General features: G+C 40.6%; 1 protein-coding gene across 1 annotated transcript in view; it reads right to left on the bottom strand.

Annotated features, from left to right (window-relative positions):
- The window catches only part of LOC124867262 (tyrosine-protein kinase CSK), a 45,192-nt gene that overhangs the window by 10,090 nt on the left and 16,412 nt on the right, over positions 1-18,690 (bottom strand). Inside the window, exons 2-7 of the mRNA XM_047363622.1 lie at positions 12,641-12,724; positions 11,502-11,615; positions 10,924-11,036; positions 4,495-4,714; positions 1,177-1,270; positions 592-657 (exon numbers count right to left, since the gene is read on the bottom strand). Of these exons, the coding sequence (XP_047219578.1) occupies positions 592-657; positions 1,177-1,270; positions 4,495-4,714; positions 10,924-11,036; positions 11,502-11,615; positions 12,641-12,655 (622 nt within the window). The 5' untranslated portion in view covers positions 12,656-12,724. The remainder of the gene's footprint in view (positions 1-591; positions 658-1,176; positions 1,271-4,494; positions 4,715-10,923; positions 11,037-11,501; positions 11,616-12,640; positions 12,725-18,690) is intronic.

Here is an 18,690-nt window from a genome sequence, read left to right as displayed (position 1 = left end):
TCAATCTGAAGGCTTTACATTCCGCTACATGCTTGACCAGGGGTAAGTGGTTGTTATGGGGGATGTAAGGGGCTCTTCATTAATTCACCTAAAACTGAATGAAATACAGCATTTATTTAAGAATGGGCACAGTTCTGCAACGGGTTATAGCAGCTATTTTTTTTCTTTCATTTGTTTTGCCTTATCAGTAGCTCAAAGCTGGCAAGTCAGACGGCAATAAAAAGTGCAAATCAGTGCATCTCATATCTAACAAAATATATTTTATTTATATAACAAAGTAGAGACACATCTGAGGAAAAAAGGTCTACCATAATTAGACTGCTAGTAGCAGTGTGTAAAGATCTGACTTGTATTCCTTCTTTTCTACTTTATGTTCAGACAAGAATTTATCTGTTCAATTAAAGAGCTTTTAATGCCTAAATGGTTTATATACTTAAGTGCTTTATCAAACCAATGACTCATCCCTCTGAAAAGAAATGATCACAGAATCAATGTGAGTAAAAAACACAGCCGAAGTCAAGTAATGATAATAAAAAGTGAATCAAGATTTCCATTCTGTATACAGGAATAAAGGAAAAATCAGTTACTCACCTCCAAACTCCCCTTTTCCAATTGTCTGAAGCAGTTTCAGTTCCTTTCTGTTCAAGGCCCAGCCACCTGCCAAGAGAGGCCAGAAGGCTGCTTAACAACTGTGCTGAAATACTAACGATATTGCTGTCTTCAGTATTGGTCCAATCTAAGTTCTAAAGAACTATAATCCATCTAATTGGAAACTGTAATAAAATATCATGTTTGACTTTGATGACAGCGCTCTTTGTGTCGACTTTTCGAATTAGTACGCTTCATTATTGTGCTGCACCAATCAACCGGGTCAGATGGACATATGAAGTTCAGCAAAGGCACATTGAGGAGGAGCAGGCCGATGCAGCTTAACGTTGACTGCTGGTGAAGCCCAGGAGTTTTCACACACAAAGAGATTAATTACCCTCGTGATTAATGCTATTAGGCTACAGATGAAGGCACAACCTTAAAGGACATGTAGGTTTTGTCTTTTATACTGCATGTGTGTGACAACGTGCTTGCAAGGTTAATATGGTGGTAAGTAAACAAATGTCCCTGTGAGACTTGGTGCCAGAGTCCTGGTGGAACGATGTAATACGATTAGTGTGGCCTTACTCCTGGAGAACTCGTCCTGCGCTGCCACCGTGCCCTCCATCAGCTTGGGTTTAATCAGTCTGGTGCAAAGCCCATCAGCGTCTTTGGTGTAGTGCTGCACACACAGTTTGGCAGAATTAATGTCTTGTCTTTGGGAATACAATAAAAATTCAGACTGCTCAATCACTAGACAAGCCTTTGGTATGGAAACCACTACACATAAAGATGGTTAAAAAAAAGAAACTGGTGCAAATAATGTGAGCAATGACAGTTTTGCATTCTTCAGATGTCTAAAGCTTAGCAAGCGCTAAAATATATAAAGGTATCCCACTATTTGATTGACAACTTGTAGTGCTTAAAAAAAGTATTTACAGCCCTGAACCTTTTTAAGTTTTGCCACATTATAGCCACAGTCTTCATTAAGAAGGCATGGGCCCCTTCTTTGAAGGAGAAGCTCTGGAGAAGCTTCACAAATCCATATTCCAGGTGGAAGAATCTGTTCTTAACTTAGCTAGAAAAAAAGAATGCAGAATGTTACATATGAAGGAAAGCTAACATTGCAAATAAACCTTAATATGGCATCTCCACTGTAAAATGTGGCAGTGGCAGCATCTTATTGTTGGAATGGTATCCTCCAGACAAGAAGCTTAGCAAAGCTGATAGGACGATAGAGGAACTGTAGTGAAATTTATGTCTCTAGATGTGCAACCTAGTAGAGACCATAGTGGGTCGCAGGGGAGCTCCTGCCCATCTCCAGCAGTCTACAGGAGAGAGGCAGGGTAGACCCTGGACAGTTCTCCAGTCCAACGCAGGGCAACACAGAGACATAGAGGACGAGCAACCATGCGCGCACTCATTGACAACTAAGGGCAATTTAGAGAGACCAATTAACCTAACAGTTATGTTTTGTGGGAGGAAGCCGGAGTACCCGGTGAGAACCCACGCATGCATGGGGAGAACATGTTCAAGGGGGGATGAATACTTCTTTACAGCACTGTATATTTTACATCCACCTGTTATATTTGAAATGAAACAACCACTAGGTTTGACACAGGTCACATAAACCCATTGCAGGGACATGACAAGGCTATGGTAAAATGCAGCTTGTCGTCAGAGGCTGACAGTATTCCTGCCAGACTGAGGCGTTTGACTTTGGAGCAGCGGAAACAAAGACGCAGAAAGGAAAGGAAATTTAGGGTGAGAGCAGTCAGTGATAATATGATTTTCCACACAACAGAAACAAACCGTGTCATGTAATTAGGCTATACTGAGAAAAATCTGTCTTCTTGCACTTCACATATTAGCTAAACAAAAAACTGGACGTTTGTTGGGGTAAACGAAGTTTTCCAACTCTGTTATATTAATTTGGACTTTAGGCCAGAGACTGCAAGACACCATTACAACCACCAGAGGGAGAGCAAGGTGCAGGAAGAATGTAGCCTGAATGTGCCAGCTCTCATGCTTGCAAATGGATCCCCACATATTAAATAAAAACATGTAAATATGGATGGTTATGCTATATTTTGCATTTTTCAATTATTGAACTCTTATTTATGTGTTTGGTGAAGTATTTTGTAACTGAAGTACTGATTCTGCTTGTGCAACGTTAGCATTTTACAAAAAAAAGGTCAGTCAGTCATTTTCTACCGCTTATTCCATAGTGGGTCGCGGGGGAGCTGGTGCCTATCTCCAGCAGTCTATGGGCGGGAGGCAGGGTACACCCTGGACAGGTCGCCAGTCCATCGCAGGGCAACACACAAACAACCACGCACACACTCATTCATACACCTAAGGGCAATTTAGATTGACCTATTAACCTAACAGGCATGTCTTTGGACTGTGGGAGGAAGCCGGAGTACCCGGTGAGAACCCATGCATGCACGGGGAGAACAAGCAAACTCCATGCAGAAAGACCTCAGGCTGGGAATCGAACCCAGGACCTTCTTGCTGCAAGGCAACAGTGCTACCAACTGCACCACCGTGCAGCCCCAAAAGAAAAAAGGTAATTTACATAATTGTCTTGGCTAAATCAAGATCTTCCCATATGTAATTAACACTGGAGACTGTGATTATGGAGTAAATGAGTACATAAAAGACAATACTTCATCATGTAATTATACCTATGTTACCACTTGCAGCCATCTTTGCTTTTATCACATGAATACGATTACAACAAGCTGTCAGCAAACAGTACGTTTAGGTATATAAATAGACGACATAAGCCGTACGAAACATGCCATGAGCAGCAACAACAGCAGAGCACAGGAACAGAAAGACAAACAGAAAAACACCAAAGAATGTGAGGAATCCTATCTGAGGCTATTTACAGGGGAATGCAGACAGACTACCGGATAAAGATATGGAGACTGAGAGAAGGGAAAATGAAGGAGAGCTGGGAATATGAGACAGCAGGGGGGGAGAGGGAGATGGATAACAAAGAGAGGAGGCCAGAAAGCAATATGCCAGGTATCCACGAGGGAACTCGAAGCGATAAAGATGGAAAGAGGGGAGGTGGAGAAAGAAAGTGGAGGCAGAATGGAGCCTGGAGGGTGTGAACGGGATGGATAGATTGTGGGTGGCTGATAACAAGAACGCACAAGACATGGAGATGACCTTACTGCCAGCTGGCCAATTTCTATTGTCCACTTCCAGTGCGCCATGGGGTAGAGAGATGATGCCCAATTAGAAGTGTGACAGTCGCCAAACTAGCCTCTTTCTCGGTTTTTCTGAAAGGATGATAGGCCTCTCTTTCTCTGCCTGCCTCTCCCTCTCCTCTCTGTCCTTCCTCTGAACCTGCCTTCAGATACCGGGCAGGAAGGGAGACGATCAAACAGCTCTCTGAGCATGTACTTGAGTCTCGATGTCAAGGGAAAAGTGGACACTGATTGTGCATTCTTTTTGTTTTAAGTTATGCAACGATGAGCCTGCAGGACTGATTATAAAACCTAACATTACTATTGTGACAAAGTTTCGCGAGCTGGATTATGGGTAAAACGTTTATTTTTTTATTTTTTCATATTTTCACTGCTGATTTGCATTTTTAGTAAAGGTATGCTTCTGTGGTAGCTGGTTATTGTAAAGATTCTAACCGGTCTGTCTCTTGAACACCATGAACTGGGATTTTATTCAAGTTCTGCAAGAAGTAAGCAAAGATAAAGAGAAGCTTTACCTACATAAACAGCAAAAAGTGTTATTTTATTCTTTCTGAAGGTCTTGACTGTACGGAAGACAATTTATTTCATGCATTTCACAGAAAAAAAACTAACAAAAAAAAAACTAACAAAAGGAACAACTGTAATCAAAAAAGTCTTGTCTTTATAATCTGAGTTCAAACCTCACCTCAACCAACTGCATGAGATTCTCAAAGTACTCCTCCTCGTCAATGGTGAGTTTGCCGTTATGGTAGATGATGCGGTAGTGCTCCACCTTGCCGTCACAGCTGACGCACAGGGTGTAATCGCCAGGGTAGTTGGTGCTCTCTCTCACCAGGAATAGACCCGTTTCTGGCGGGTACAGGAGCCGCTCCGCCTGTTCGCGAGTGATTTTCCCGTGAAACCATCTAGAGCGATGGAGAAAAAGAGGAAAATTAGTAAAGGACAGACTTGGCAATAGAGAAAAATCATAGACAAATAAGGTGACGAAGTAGCTTCAACTTTGACATGTGGGTCACACCTCTTAAACTTGTTCACATTTTGTCCAATACAACCACAAACATAAGTGCGTCTTTTATGGGATTTTATGCGATAGAACAACTTAATGTAGAGCATACTTGTGAAGTAAAAGAAAACTACATGGTTAGCTTAAGGTTAAGTTGTTTACCAAAACTGCGGTTTCCATTTGTGTTCAGTCCCCTTTACTCCAATCCCCTCAAAATAATGTACAGTGTGACCAAATTCTTTCAGATGTTAACTAAATAATAAATGGAATCCACCTGTTCTGTGAAGGCCTAAGAGTTGTGTAGAGAACATCAGTGAACAAACAGCATCATGAAGACCAAAGAACACACCAGACAGGTCAGGGAGAAAGTTGCTGAGAAATTAAAGCTTGGTTAGGATATCAAACAATTTACCAAGTGTCAAACATTTCATAGAGCACCATTCAGTCTATGTACTGAAATTAAGACAACTACGGCACTACTGCAAACCGGCTAGGACATGACTGTATACCTAAACAGATGGACTGGCCAAGGAAAGCATAAAGAACTGGAATAAAGACTGCTAGAGTAAACATACAGCCAGAGTTACAGTGGAATAGTTTAGATCAAAGCATATGCATGTGTTAGAATGGCCCAGTCAAAGCCCAGACCTAAATCCCATTAGGAATCTGTGGCAAGACCTGGCAATTCACAGACGGTAGCTAATCCAATCTGACTAAGGTTGAGCAAATAAAGGGCAAATATTTCAGCCTCAGGATATGCAAAGCTGGTAGAGATATACCCCAAAAGACTTAACCAAAGTGGTTTGCCAAAGCTTTGACTCAGGTGGGTCACATACCACGGCACACCACCATTCTTTTCTATTTTAGGAAAAAAACTACTTTATAATTATGTGCTACATTATTAAATTTACTTCACTTTATCCGTACGTCGCTAAATCACTACTGTTCCTGTCAAATCTAATCTAAATATTGTGATATGCAGTTTTAGTCATTTTTTAGCCTTATCTAACAGAAAATCTGTTTGACCTTTACACTTTGCGTAATTTTTGTTTGATAAATATGTGCAAATAATTAATACATCCGAGTTTCTGTTTAAGGTGGTGCTTGCTGGAGGACACAATTATTACAAGACAGCCCACTTTCTAACTGGATCAATCAGGTCCTCTTTTTGGCAGGCAGATGCCTGCGGTGTCAGGAAGACGCCTCCTCAGAAGTAGGAGCTAAAAAAAGAATTTCTATAAACTGCATTTGGCCACAGTTTCTGTACTAATAGAAACAAACACACAAAAAAAGAAGAGAAACTAAGCCAAATGCTTTTGTGGTTGTGATGTTACAGCCACACAGAAATTTACAGTCTTTTCCAAAAGAAGAACTGAAAAACAAAGAGTGGCGCAGTAAAGGGAAGCTGTCAGCAGCGCTCCCACTCATAGCAAAGGTGGGGGCTGTCTCGTCTTAGGGATTCAGTGAGAATCTACCTGGTTCCAAATAACAGGAAACACCACACACACACCCGTGTTTTACTATCTTTATGAGGACTTTTCGGTTGCTTCTATTGACTTCTATTCATTTTCCTTGATTTTTAGTGCCTAACCCTGACCCTAACACTAACCCTAACCCTGACAATAACTCAATTCATACCCTAGTCCTAAACCTAACCCCTGTCCCAAGAACGGAATTTGAAAAAGTGAGGACCAGGAAAATGTCCTCACTTTGCGATAAAAATACGAAAAATGGTTCTCACTCAGCAACAAGTACAAGAACACACACACACACACACACACACACACACACACACACACACACACACACACACACACAACTGAAGTCTGGGGGCAGAGTAGGAAACTGAAGTGGAGGCACTACAATAACAGGAAAATGTGAAAACAGCTTAGACAGGGCAGGGAGTACAACAAACCAAGAAACCCACTCCGGAATGAGGTTAGAGGGAACCGAGAAGAGACCTGAACTTTTACTACTGGTTAAAAAAAAAAAGAAAATCAACCAAGTCCTCTGCTAAGATACAAACCTGATGTCTTTTTACTCCTGGGTTAGCAGGATAAACCTGAGGTCCTTGTAACTAAATGTTTACATCATATTATCTAATCCCTTATTTTAGAATACATTTACTAAATGCTCTTGCTCCCCCATGTAAACAGAACAGAAGCAAGGGAAGAACTCTGCACGGTTTATTGACTTCTGCCACTCCAAGAAGAACTATTCCATGAAAGCAGGTTCTTCCTTTCAGTGTTTGCTGTTCAATGGGTGGTAATTAACTACTCTAATTGATTTGTCGTGTTTTTCGGTGCTTGTCTCCATCACACCCTCCTCCTCCTCAGTTCTTGGGCTCATGAGACAGCGGAGGTCTTCCCGGTAAAGCAGCTTAATGCGGGTTGAGTTGATTAGATCAGCGCAATGTGGATTCTCTGATGTACAGAAGCTCTTTAACTCCCACTAATCTGAGAGCGGACGCCAAGCTGTGTGGACGTCCATAGATACACTCGGTGGAAACAGACTGCTGCTTTGTTCAGAGAAATCAGCTGCATGTTTCAGACATGACATCATTGTGAATGTGACAGTAATAAACTTGCTTGGTCCAACACGGAAGGAGGAAAAAACACCAGGGGATGGGTATTTTAATAGGATGGTGCTAGAAGAGGAACATAATTTGCCCACAAGAGGGCAGCAGAGTGAACAGAAGCAATTTGAGCACTCAAGATGGCAACTTCTGCTGAGTATCAACAAGTGAGAGTGAGAATGGAGACAGAAGACCACAGCTGAGACCTTATGTAACCCAGAACAGAGGAAGAGGCTATTACTGAGACATCTGTTTGTGATTCATGACAACATTTAAAATGTCCCTGTGAGTCACTAACAGTAATATCAAGATGGCTTGTGCATAGAGAAGTCTTAGCAATCAAAACTCTGGAAATGTGCAGTTATCCACCATTACTATGCAATCGAGGTTTAAAGAACTCTAATAGAGGAATTGTCAGAAGATCACAGTGGGAATGATCACCTACGGCTTGCAGTTTTGAATTTAATTAAAGATTTGGCACAGTTCAAGTTGTTGATAGCACCAAGGTTCAGTAACAAATGCTGGTGTTCATGTACAGGAGCATCTTTAAATTAAAATATCATAAAAAAAAAATTTTTATGTCCAATGTCCAATTCAAAAAGTGAAGCTCACATAATATGGAATATGTCAAATTTGTCATTTATGTGTTTATATCAGGTGATTTTGATGATTATTGCTTATCAAATATGTCTGTTGATAGAACGCCTGGATGCATGGTTCTAATATACACTGCTCAAAAAAATAAAGTGAACACTCAAATATGAATGAAATATTCTCATTGGATACTTTGTTCTGTACAAAGTTGAATGTGCTGACAACAAAATCACACAAAAATCATCAATGGAAATCAAATTTATTAACCAATGGAGTCCTGGATTTGGAGTCAAACACAAAATTAAAGTGGAAAAACACACTGGAGGCTGATCCAACTTTGATATAATGTCCTTAAAACAAGTCAAAATGAGGCTCAGTATTGTGTGTGGCCTCCATGTGTCTGTATGACCTCCCTACAACGCCTGGGCATGCTCCTGATGAGACGGCGGATGTTCTCCTGAGGGATCTCCTCCCTGACCTGGACTCCCAACTCCTGGACAGTCTGTGGTGCAACATGATGTTGGTGGATGGAGCGAGACATGATGTCCCAGATGTGCTCAATCGGATTCAGGTCTGGGGAACGGGCGGGCCAGTCCATAGCTTCAATGTCTTCATCTTGCAGGAACTGCTGACACACTCCAGCCACATGAGGTCTAGCATTGTCCTGCATTAGGAGGAACCCAGGGCCAACCGCACCAGCATATGGTCTCACAAGGGGTCTGAGGATCTCATCTCAGTACCTAATGGCAGTCAGGCTACCTCTGGCGAGCACATGGAGGGCCATGCAGGCCTCCAAAGAAATGCCACCCCACACCATTACTGACCCACTGCCAAACTGGTCATGCTGAAGGATGTTGCAGTCAGCAGATCGCTCTCCACGGTGTCTCCAGACTCTGTCACGTCTGTCACATGTGCTCAGTGTGAACCCGCTTTCATCTGTGAAGAGCACAGGGCGCCAGTGGCTAATTTGCCAATCTTGGTGTTCTCTGGCAAATGCCAAGCGTCCTGCACGGTGTTGGGCTGTGAGCACAACCCCCATTTGTGGACGCTTGGCCCTCATACCATCCTCATGGAGTTGGTTTCTAACCGTTTGTGCAGACACATGCACATTTGTGGCCTGCTGGAGGTCATTTTACAGGGCTCTGGCAGAGCTCCTCCTGTTCCTCCTTGCACAAAGGCGGAGGTAGCGGTCCTGCTGCTGGGCTGTGGCCCTCCTACGGCCTCCTCCACGTCTCATGGTGTACTGGCCTGTCTCCTGGTAGCGCCTCCAGGCTCTGGACACTACGCTGACAGACACAGCAAACCTTCTTGCCACAGCTCACATTGATGTGCCATCCTGGATGAGCTGCACTACCTGAGCCACTTGTGTGGGTTGTAGAGTTCGTTTCTTTATTGGTCTAATTTAATCCTCACATTTTCAGAAAAACTGAATTTTTGCTTTTCATTAGCTGTGAGTTGCAATTATCAAAACTAAGAAAATAATAAATGCTAGAAAAATATCACCATTTGTCATAAATCTGTATAATACACGAGTTTCACTTTTTGAATTGAATTGATGAAATTAATTTACTTTTTTGTGATGCAGCTGTATATAGTCGTCAATTCATAATTCAATTCAATTCAATTTATTTATATAGCACCAATTCACAACACATGTTGTCTCAAGGCACTTCACAACAGTCAGGAACATACATTCCAATTAATCCTAATCATTGAACAGTGCAGCCGGAGTTAGTTATTTATTCAAATTGGATAAAAAGTTTTTCTGTCAAAGGAAACCCAGCAGATTGCATCCAGTCAGTGACTTGCAGCATTCACTCCTCCCGGATGAGCATGTAGAGACAGTGGACAGTCCCTGGCGTTGACTTTGCAGCAATCCCTCATACTGAGCATACATGTAGCGACAGTGGAGAGGAAAAACTCCCTTTTAACAGGAAGAAACCTCCAGCAGAACCAGGCTCAGTGTGAGCGGCCATCTGCCACAACCGACCGAAGAGTAATGGAATGTTACAATCAGACTGCCTCCGATCACAAACCTGCCACACCTGGACGACACAACACAGACTGGTGCGGACAAACGATAAGAGGGGTGGCAAGGAGAGAGGCTGGACCTTTCAGCAGCAGCTCATGAGGAAATAAAGAGGGTTCAAAAGTCAGTTTAAATGCTTCCTGCCAACAAGATGTGAGAAAGCCACTTTGAGCTAAAGAGGCAATGCTGACAAGGCCTGTCACCATTATGACTGAGGATCTGAGCGCTGATAAAAGTATTATATATGTACATATTGTTGAAGTTTCTATGAAATGAACAGGAGAACAACCAAAATAGCAACTAATCGCTAATTTAATTTTCTAAAATAATGGAGATTAAAAATCTAGCTTAAATGTTAGAGACTAGAACAACAGTTAACTAAAACTTCTTCTAATAACTATAACATGTACTAAAATAAATACCCTTAATTTACACGGTTTAAGCTCTTTTTTCCTTTCACTTTAGAATGAAAAGCTCATTTTGAGGTTTTCAGAACATTCGGTTATTTTCTGTAATGGCAGCAAGAGTGGCTTGGCTTTCCTGTCTCACTTGATTTGCAAGCAGCTTTCATCAGGTTGCCCCCTTTTTGACTTACCACAATTTCAAAGAGTCACAATTGTCCCTCTGATGTAGCACACAGAAGCTCCTTGCTTCTGAGACAGTGACATAAATGAAATATGACACAAAAAAGGCGGAATTTCCACAGAGTGAAGTCAGAACTGTGTTTTCCCTTCGCTGCAGGGAGCAAAACAACTTATTCACACAGTTGAGCAGCAGATGCATGTGTGGCACAACTGTGCAAGATGTGCAACCATTGTCACATCCCTGCAGTATTTCTCCAGCAGTGCTTTAAACAGAATGCCCAGCTGCTTTTACAACGCATGATATGCTCCATTAGCACTCTGCTACTCACGGCATAAGGCTGAGCTTCCCCCCTGATTTCACTCCTTCCCTTTTCTGGACATAGTTGGCCGGAATGGTGCCTTCTCTGCCCACAGTGTTTCTCGCTTTGTACCAGTTTGGATCCTGAAAGAGTCAAAAACCAAAAGAGTTACCTTATATCTGGACTGTGCAAGTCCAAGACCCTAGACATCTGAACAGTAAATATAAATTACCCCCCTGCCCTAAACACCCCATGTCCAGTCAGAGTTTTGTGTACAGAACTGGTTAGAGCCAGTAACGGCTGCTGATTGTACATAACACCAACAAAAAGCAGAAAGTGCCTTCAATCATTAGGAATCCCATTGATAACTGCTGAAGGCTCTTTAATGGACTTATGTTTAATCTAATCAGGTGAAAGCATTGCATTTTTTTCATTCAGCCCTTTGTTTTGTACAATCTTCACAAATATGGGAAAATATAATGACCACCTGCTAGTGTGTGGAACCCTTTTGATCCCAAAACAGCCTCGACCCGTTGAGGCATGAACTCCACTAGACCCACTAGACACCAGAAGGTACCTAATTTGGGGTGGGGGGGCGGCTTTCTTACCCTGGTCACTCCGATGATGGTCAGTACATCTCCTTTACAGAAAGGCAGGTCCTGTTCGGTGCCAGGTTTGAAATTATACTTGGCAACACACTCTGTGCCAGACGACCATGGCACCTGCGACACAGAAGACACAGAAGAAGCAGCTTTAAATTGTGGAGCTCTGTTCAGATTGAGAAGGCAAAATGCTGTCAGAAATAAGAAAGAAAAAACCAAAGCTGAAGGTAATGAGAAACAGACAGAGGACACGGACAGAGCCATTCCAACTGTACTGACACCCGACATGTGGTGAGAAATATTACCCTGCAGCACTTGTAACTGCTCATTAACTTCCCCCTGCTTTACCTGAACGGCTTAGATTTATTAGCTAAGATTTATTTGCCAAAGCTCTCAACATGAAATGTGACAATGCAATATAAATGAATTCCTTTACAACCAACAGCTAACCAGCTTCGTAAATGATCGATGGAACCAGGCAGAGGGTTAGCTAAAGATGAAGCTTTGATGGTTTCAGTCACGTTGTTGTCTAAAGCTTAAGTCTTTCAGCTTGATGTAGATGACTCTAAAAGCACATTCTCTGAAATGCACTCATATTTCACTGCAACTAATATCGACAAATATTATGTTAATACCAATATTTTGTGCATTCATGAATGTGATTTTCTAATAAATTGAATCTGATAGAATACAAAACAGCTGCTTTAAATAGAAATGGTGCTGGAATGAAGTAGACAAATGGAAAACATGAAGGTTTAGCACATATGCGGATGTCAGCCAGAGAGAAAAGCTTCTTAATCTTCATGGTTTTATGGTGTTAATACAGTCTGATTAACTGTCAGGTTTTGGTCACATAACCCCCTTCTATGAGTTATTTAATTTACAAAGAGCCAAATATGTTTAAAAGTTAACCTAGTTCTGCCATTTGTAAACAAAATTATTTCTACATGTAATCTTGTTTGATAACTGTGAGACATTTTTTTTCTAAATTAGGGCTAGAAACATACTTTCAGCCTGCTCTTTAAAGTGCTCTACAGGTGATTTATATGACAAACATTTAAATGGACAAGACAAAAACATAAGGGCAACATTGCCTGTGAAAAGCTAAGAGGTATTAAAAACAAAGAAGGAAAAGAAAGCCTTACATGGATCCCGGACATGATGAGGGGAATTGGGCAGCAGGTGACCTTGGGCAGGCAGTGGTCACTGTTCAGCTAGTAACATCAGAGCTGTAAGACATAAAAACCAACATTAGGAATATCGTACAGTCAACAATTCTGAAAACACACTCTTCAGTTAACTTTCCCTCTACACATCCTGTCAAACAGAAATAAATGCATGCATCTCATCCAGCAGATGTGACCATTTAAGCACTTATTTTCCTTCAGCTTGTGGTTGTCCTCATTTCCACCAAAAAATACTGCAGGTGCAGGTTTGTCTCAAAGAGACAGTGTAAAAAGCATGACACAGTCCTCAAAAGAACAACACTGGACTATATAAGGGAGGAATCAAGTTTGGACTACAGTTTCCAACACGGTACATCATGTGAATGTTTTGGATGCAACGCGGCAGATTGAGAAAGACAGTGAACTGATTCATATCTATAACTGATTCACCTAGAAATTAATAGCATCAGATTCTATTAGAATCACTGGTTCATTCTCACTACCTGTTATTTAAACACGCAGCAGCCAATTTGTTTCCAAAGTGGATGCTCACGTCTAGAAAGGATGTCATTTTGAAAACCAGTAAAACCATTCCATTGGATGTTTCTGACATGGGAATTCTGACTTCCAGGTACAAATCAGACCTGCCTTTATACATTTAAAAGAAGAGCTTTACCAACACAAAGAAACGGCTTTGGTGTCCTCACACACTCAAACAGGGCGGATCTTCACATATTCACAAATAAGAGTTGGGTGATATGGACAAAAAAATATTACAATATCTTTTTTCTGTATTAAACAGTTTCAGACTATTTTAAAATGACAAATGTTCATTTTTAGTTTGGCTGGTTTTGAGTTTCTGACCAACTGGTCATTGGTCTGGCTGATCAAGGTACAAAATCCAGTAATCTGGGTCAACAGCCAATTCCTTTGTGCATCTTTAGCCTGCAGTTAATGACTGTAAGCGACCGTAGGAAGTGTTATGATTTCCCATTTCCAGTGTAACGTAAATGCAGCACGGCTTGATTGTAATGTTGAGGGCAGGTGTTTTCCTCTTAGCCTCAATTAAATGAACTCACAGAAGCGCTCACAGAATAAGATAAAACTTGGAAAAACCAAGGCGGTTAGTTTTCTTAATGTACAAAAAAAACAAATCCATGTTTTCAAAACACACCAACAAATCACAAGCAGCACTCTAGATAACTTTAGCAGTAACTGGATGAAGGCTCCCGCAGTAACCCCCAATTCAAAGCATCTTACTTCCAGCTTTTTCCAAAAGCAGGAAGTTGAAACAAGGAGGGTGGAGAAAGACAATGAGGAAGTAAGCTGACACACATTTTCCAATGCTTTATAAGGGAGGAAGGGGTTCTATCTGGACGGCAACGTGGGCAAATGTGTCTCTGGCTACTTTTAAACTAATCACAGCTGATCTCAACAGGGCCAGGCCACAGGACAATCCAAAACCACATGTTAAATTCTAGAACAAATATCAAACCAAATAACAGGTAGTAATAAAATAAAAATAAATAAAAAATAGTTTTAAAGGAGTATCCTACATTATGTAATGTAACTCTAGATCCAGTCTATCATCCTTGATCCATAAGACTGCTGCCTCTTGCCAAGAGGGCTGACTTCACTTCCACGGAGCATCAATGGCCAAATTTGTCTGAGGCCCGGCTGCTAGGTGAACCCAAAGAACATGTACTTCCTTCCGTTTCGCCCTTCTTCACTTCTCAAACAGCTCTGCAGAAACAAAGCAGTGCCAACGCTCAACCACACTAGCAAGCAAAGTGCTAGAGGAGAGACAAGCGAGAGTTATTCTTATCTCGTTCCAGGAGTGAGGAATGCCCGCCGGCTATTCAAGAGCTTTAGCATCAAACTGTTCAAACTGTTCTTTTTTCTGCAGGGAGTCAAGTGGCTCTCAGTAAGGCCCTTTGACTTCTCAATTTTCCACTGATAATAAAGAATAAAGAACCAAGAGGTGAATAAAGAACCATGATGATTTATACAATTGTGATTAGAACAATAATTCCACAAAACAAAAATAAGCCCACCTATTTCATAGAAAAGTCAAGGAAACACAAAGGTCAAGGAAACGCAACACAGCAGCACATTACTTGTTTGAAACTAAGTGTGTTACAACAAATAATAACATGATCAGAATGACTTCAGATATGGCAATTCATAATTGTCAAGATCATATTTTATTTCCAATAAAAAGTTAAAAGCGACAGGAAAATTCAGACCAAATGTAGGCTACCTCCTCTGCCCTGAAGATCTGTATCACTAGTCCAGGTTCAAGGGTTTTGGAAACCTTATTTATTCTGGAAAGACTGCAGAGAAAGTGGTGAAGAGACAGTGCCATCAGTGGGAATTTTAGAGCAAAGTAAAGCATGCAAAAACACCCAAACAGCAAACTGAACAAAAGGCACATTTCTGCTTATAAACACTTTCATTCTTTAAAGTTAGCAAAAGATACTGCACACGCTTTTAAAAATCTGTAGTAAAAATAGAGCTAGCTATTAAGTCACCTGCAGGGTTTCTACTCATTTCCCATCACAAGATTTCATAGCCATCCAGACATGAAACATGATGCGGAAGTTTGTTTCCAGTAGTTTGTTACTTAAATCAACTCTACTCTTAACAACACCTAAATCTGTCTTGGAATGAATTATCCTACACTAATTGTGTTTATCTAATAATAATAATAATAATAACATACATCCACAGGTTAATGTCTGTCTCAAACTTCCTCAGCTCTGCTGAAATGATAACTAATGTACAATGAATTAATAGAGCAAATATTCTAAATCACAAAAACATCCACTTACACTCGCTGTTATTTCATGTCTTCATTTTGTTAATGTTGGGAAGCAAACGCTGGTCGGAAATTTGAGAAATTGAAATTACCCACTAAAAGGACAGATGACAAGAGTTTGAGTATAAAACAAATGTTAAAGATAATCTATGTGCACCTGAAATCTTAACTCTTGCAGATTTTCTACATTTGTTTCTTGGTAAAGCTTGATGTCTTCACTCCTCATATGCTTACAAGGTAATTTCTCACATTTTGGGGTATTTACACTAAACTTTTGCTCCTTTCTTGTAATGGTTCTCTGTAAGAATGACAGCTTAAACAGGAATCACAGGATATTGCTGTTTCTTTTTTCATTTATTAAGACGGCAGCAAGTAATCCTCAGGTTGAGTAATGTTCCTCACCTTTAGTTCCAAGGCAATCTCTAGAAGATGGTCTAATGGGAAGTCTTCAACAACAGGTTTTACAATATTTGTCTTTGTGAAATGCCATCTTTGTCTTTTATTTATGCTACATTGAATACTGATACCCCGCCTCCCTCCAATTTGCTGATAGGCACCAGCTTCCCAGCGACCCACTATGGAAGAAGCGGTATAGAAAATGACTGACTGACAGACTGAATAGAATGTAATCAAATGTCCAGAGTACAATTTAATTTATTGAGCCAGCATTAAGCCATAACTCTCAATGCGCACAACAAAGAACAGCATTATATACAAGAATTGCAACACTCCAGTTGAATTCCACAACTGGTATTCATTTGCAACAGAGACTTCTATTACGCAACATTCCCCATCTTCAGCAACTTATGCTTACTATAATTCTGCAATGTGCTGTTCACTTTGCTTCGACTAAAATTCAGCCCTTGTAAGGTAAAAATCAAAGGTTATTTTTGCCAAATGTGTTAATGAGATCATTTATTTGATCAGAAAAGTTTAAAGATGGTGTCCTAAATCTGAAAATATCACATTTAGTTATTCGTTTAAATCCCCAGCCTAAAGTACATTTATCTGTACCCTTCATTTTACTTCCATTCAGGTTTAAATAATTGTTTGCTATGAAAAGAAATATGAAGTTTTACAAATCACTTAAGAAATGAGCCAGTAATGCTGAAACTGTGTTTATGTAGAGGTCCAAAAGTGCCACAATTAAATGAAAAATGAACGAGTAGACACATAAATAGTGCTCACTTCATTTTGGACATAAACTCACCTGATGATGAATGGAGTTACAGGAGTATTGTCTAGATGTATTGAGTATGGAATAACAGAGCATTTCCACTCCCCCACCTGTTGCTGGCTGAAATAAGACTACTAGACTTTTTCTCTCACTTGCAAGAAAAACAAATCCAGCAGTCAAAGTATTTCCGATGTTCCAGAAACACTAACAGCGGTGCAACTAATACCAGCTGATATCAGCATGCTCAACATTACTCTATAAAGAGCAGAACAACAAAAGGGTAAATTGTGCTGCAATGCTAGTACTAATTTAGCAGCCGTTTTTCCAAAACTATTGTCTATTAAAACAACAACCATATGGTGAATAGAATATATTAACTGTAATACTAAATGTTATGGGCTGCACGGTGGTGCAGTTGGTAGCACTGTTGCCTTGCAGCAAGAAGGTCCTGGGTTCGATTCCTGGCTGGGGGTCTTTCTGCATGGGGTTTGTATGTTCTCCCTGTGCATGTGTGGGTTCTCACCGGGTACTCCGGCTTCCTCCCGCAGTCCAAAGACATGCCTGTTAGGTTAATTGGTCACTCTAAATTGCCCTTAGGTGTATGAATGAGTGTGTGCATGGTTGTTTGTGTGTTGCCCTGCGATAGACTGGCAACCCGCCTCTCGCCCATAGACTGCTGGAGATGGGCACCAGTTTCCCCGCGACCCACTATGGAATAAGCGGTAGAAAATGACTGACTGACTAAATGTTATTTTTTCAGCAGTAATAAATATTATTTTTCTTTGTATTATTTCCTGTGATAGTTTCATTTTTATGTAATCAAGGTCATCATAATGTTCATATATTGTGCCAAGACTACTGTGTGACCTGCTAGTGAACACTTTCCTGACAAATAAACAAAATTTATTTAGGACAAAAAAACTGCCGGCAAAAAATTAAAAATTAAAAAACTCGGATGGTATATGGCATATGGTAATTTTATTACATTAAAGTTTAGTAAAGTCCCAACAAAGTCCCACACAAGCAGAGCATGAAGATTTCACAGGAGAAGTGTACCAGTAATGAAAAGTGTGAAAAAATAGGAACATAAGATTTGTTGGGTATGCAAATATTCCGTACAGGCTGACAATAAAACGCTTACAAGCCTGAGGCTTTGCACAGAGGACAGCTTACTGTCAACAACAAATGACTTGTGGCTGTGTCAGATTTCCCTCTATGTAAAGCACTTGACAGTAAAGCTGCCTGCTGCAGTGGTATCCAAAGGTCTATGAAAAAACACTGAACAATATTTTCAGGTTAGTAAATATGTTTTTTTTGATGAAAGAAGAAAACTCAGATGCAGGAATGTCATATTGAGCATTTTATATACATAACTGAAGGAACTTGGTGTAATTTAACGTTGTTAAAAAGGTAGAAAGCATTAAAGTGACCATAACAAGACCCTGCAATTTGCAACCTCAATTGTTTGCAGGTTTTTATTTTTGCTCTGCATTACAGTACACATGGGTTTGTCAACCATGAAGGGGGATGTGAAATAAGTTGGTGCAAATGCAGGGTCACGATTTGCCCGGTGCAAGAAACATACTCAGACATCTAATAAGCTTCAGTGTCCTCAACTCCTTTTCATCTGGCTGAGCTGCCTCCCAACCGAGCAGTCACTACAGGTCCTCTGCACGCTTCAGTAACCCCATAGCTCTGACGCTCGGGGTTTAGAGCAGGACTAAATCGAAATTTTTAAGCAGCGCTTCCTCATGTCAAAACAAAACCACTGTGAAACTACTAAATCGTTTAACTGAAAGTCTTTTTCAGTAAACGTATAGAATGCAAAAGGTGCATTTTGTAAGACTCAGCAATCAAAGAGATTTTCCTGAGTTTGGCCCAGTGTTTTAACTGAGGATAGATGGGGAAAAAGTATCACTGTTAGCAAAATGCAGTGGCAGGAATAAGCACAGAAATAAAAAAAGACAAGGCAAATATACTACAGACTCACTTTTTTTATATAACATATTATCTTATTATAACTACACGGGAAAA

Source organism: Girardinichthys multiradiatus, chromosome 4 (genome assembly GCF_021462225.1).
Source record: "Girardinichthys multiradiatus isolate DD_20200921_A chromosome 4, DD_fGirMul_XY1, whole genome shotgun sequence".
Lineage (NCBI taxonomy): Eukaryota > Metazoa > Chordata > Actinopteri > Cyprinodontiformes > Goodeidae > Girardinichthys > Girardinichthys multiradiatus.
Note: the sequence above shows the minus strand (reverse complement) of the source record. Positions and strands in the feature narration are given on the sequence as shown.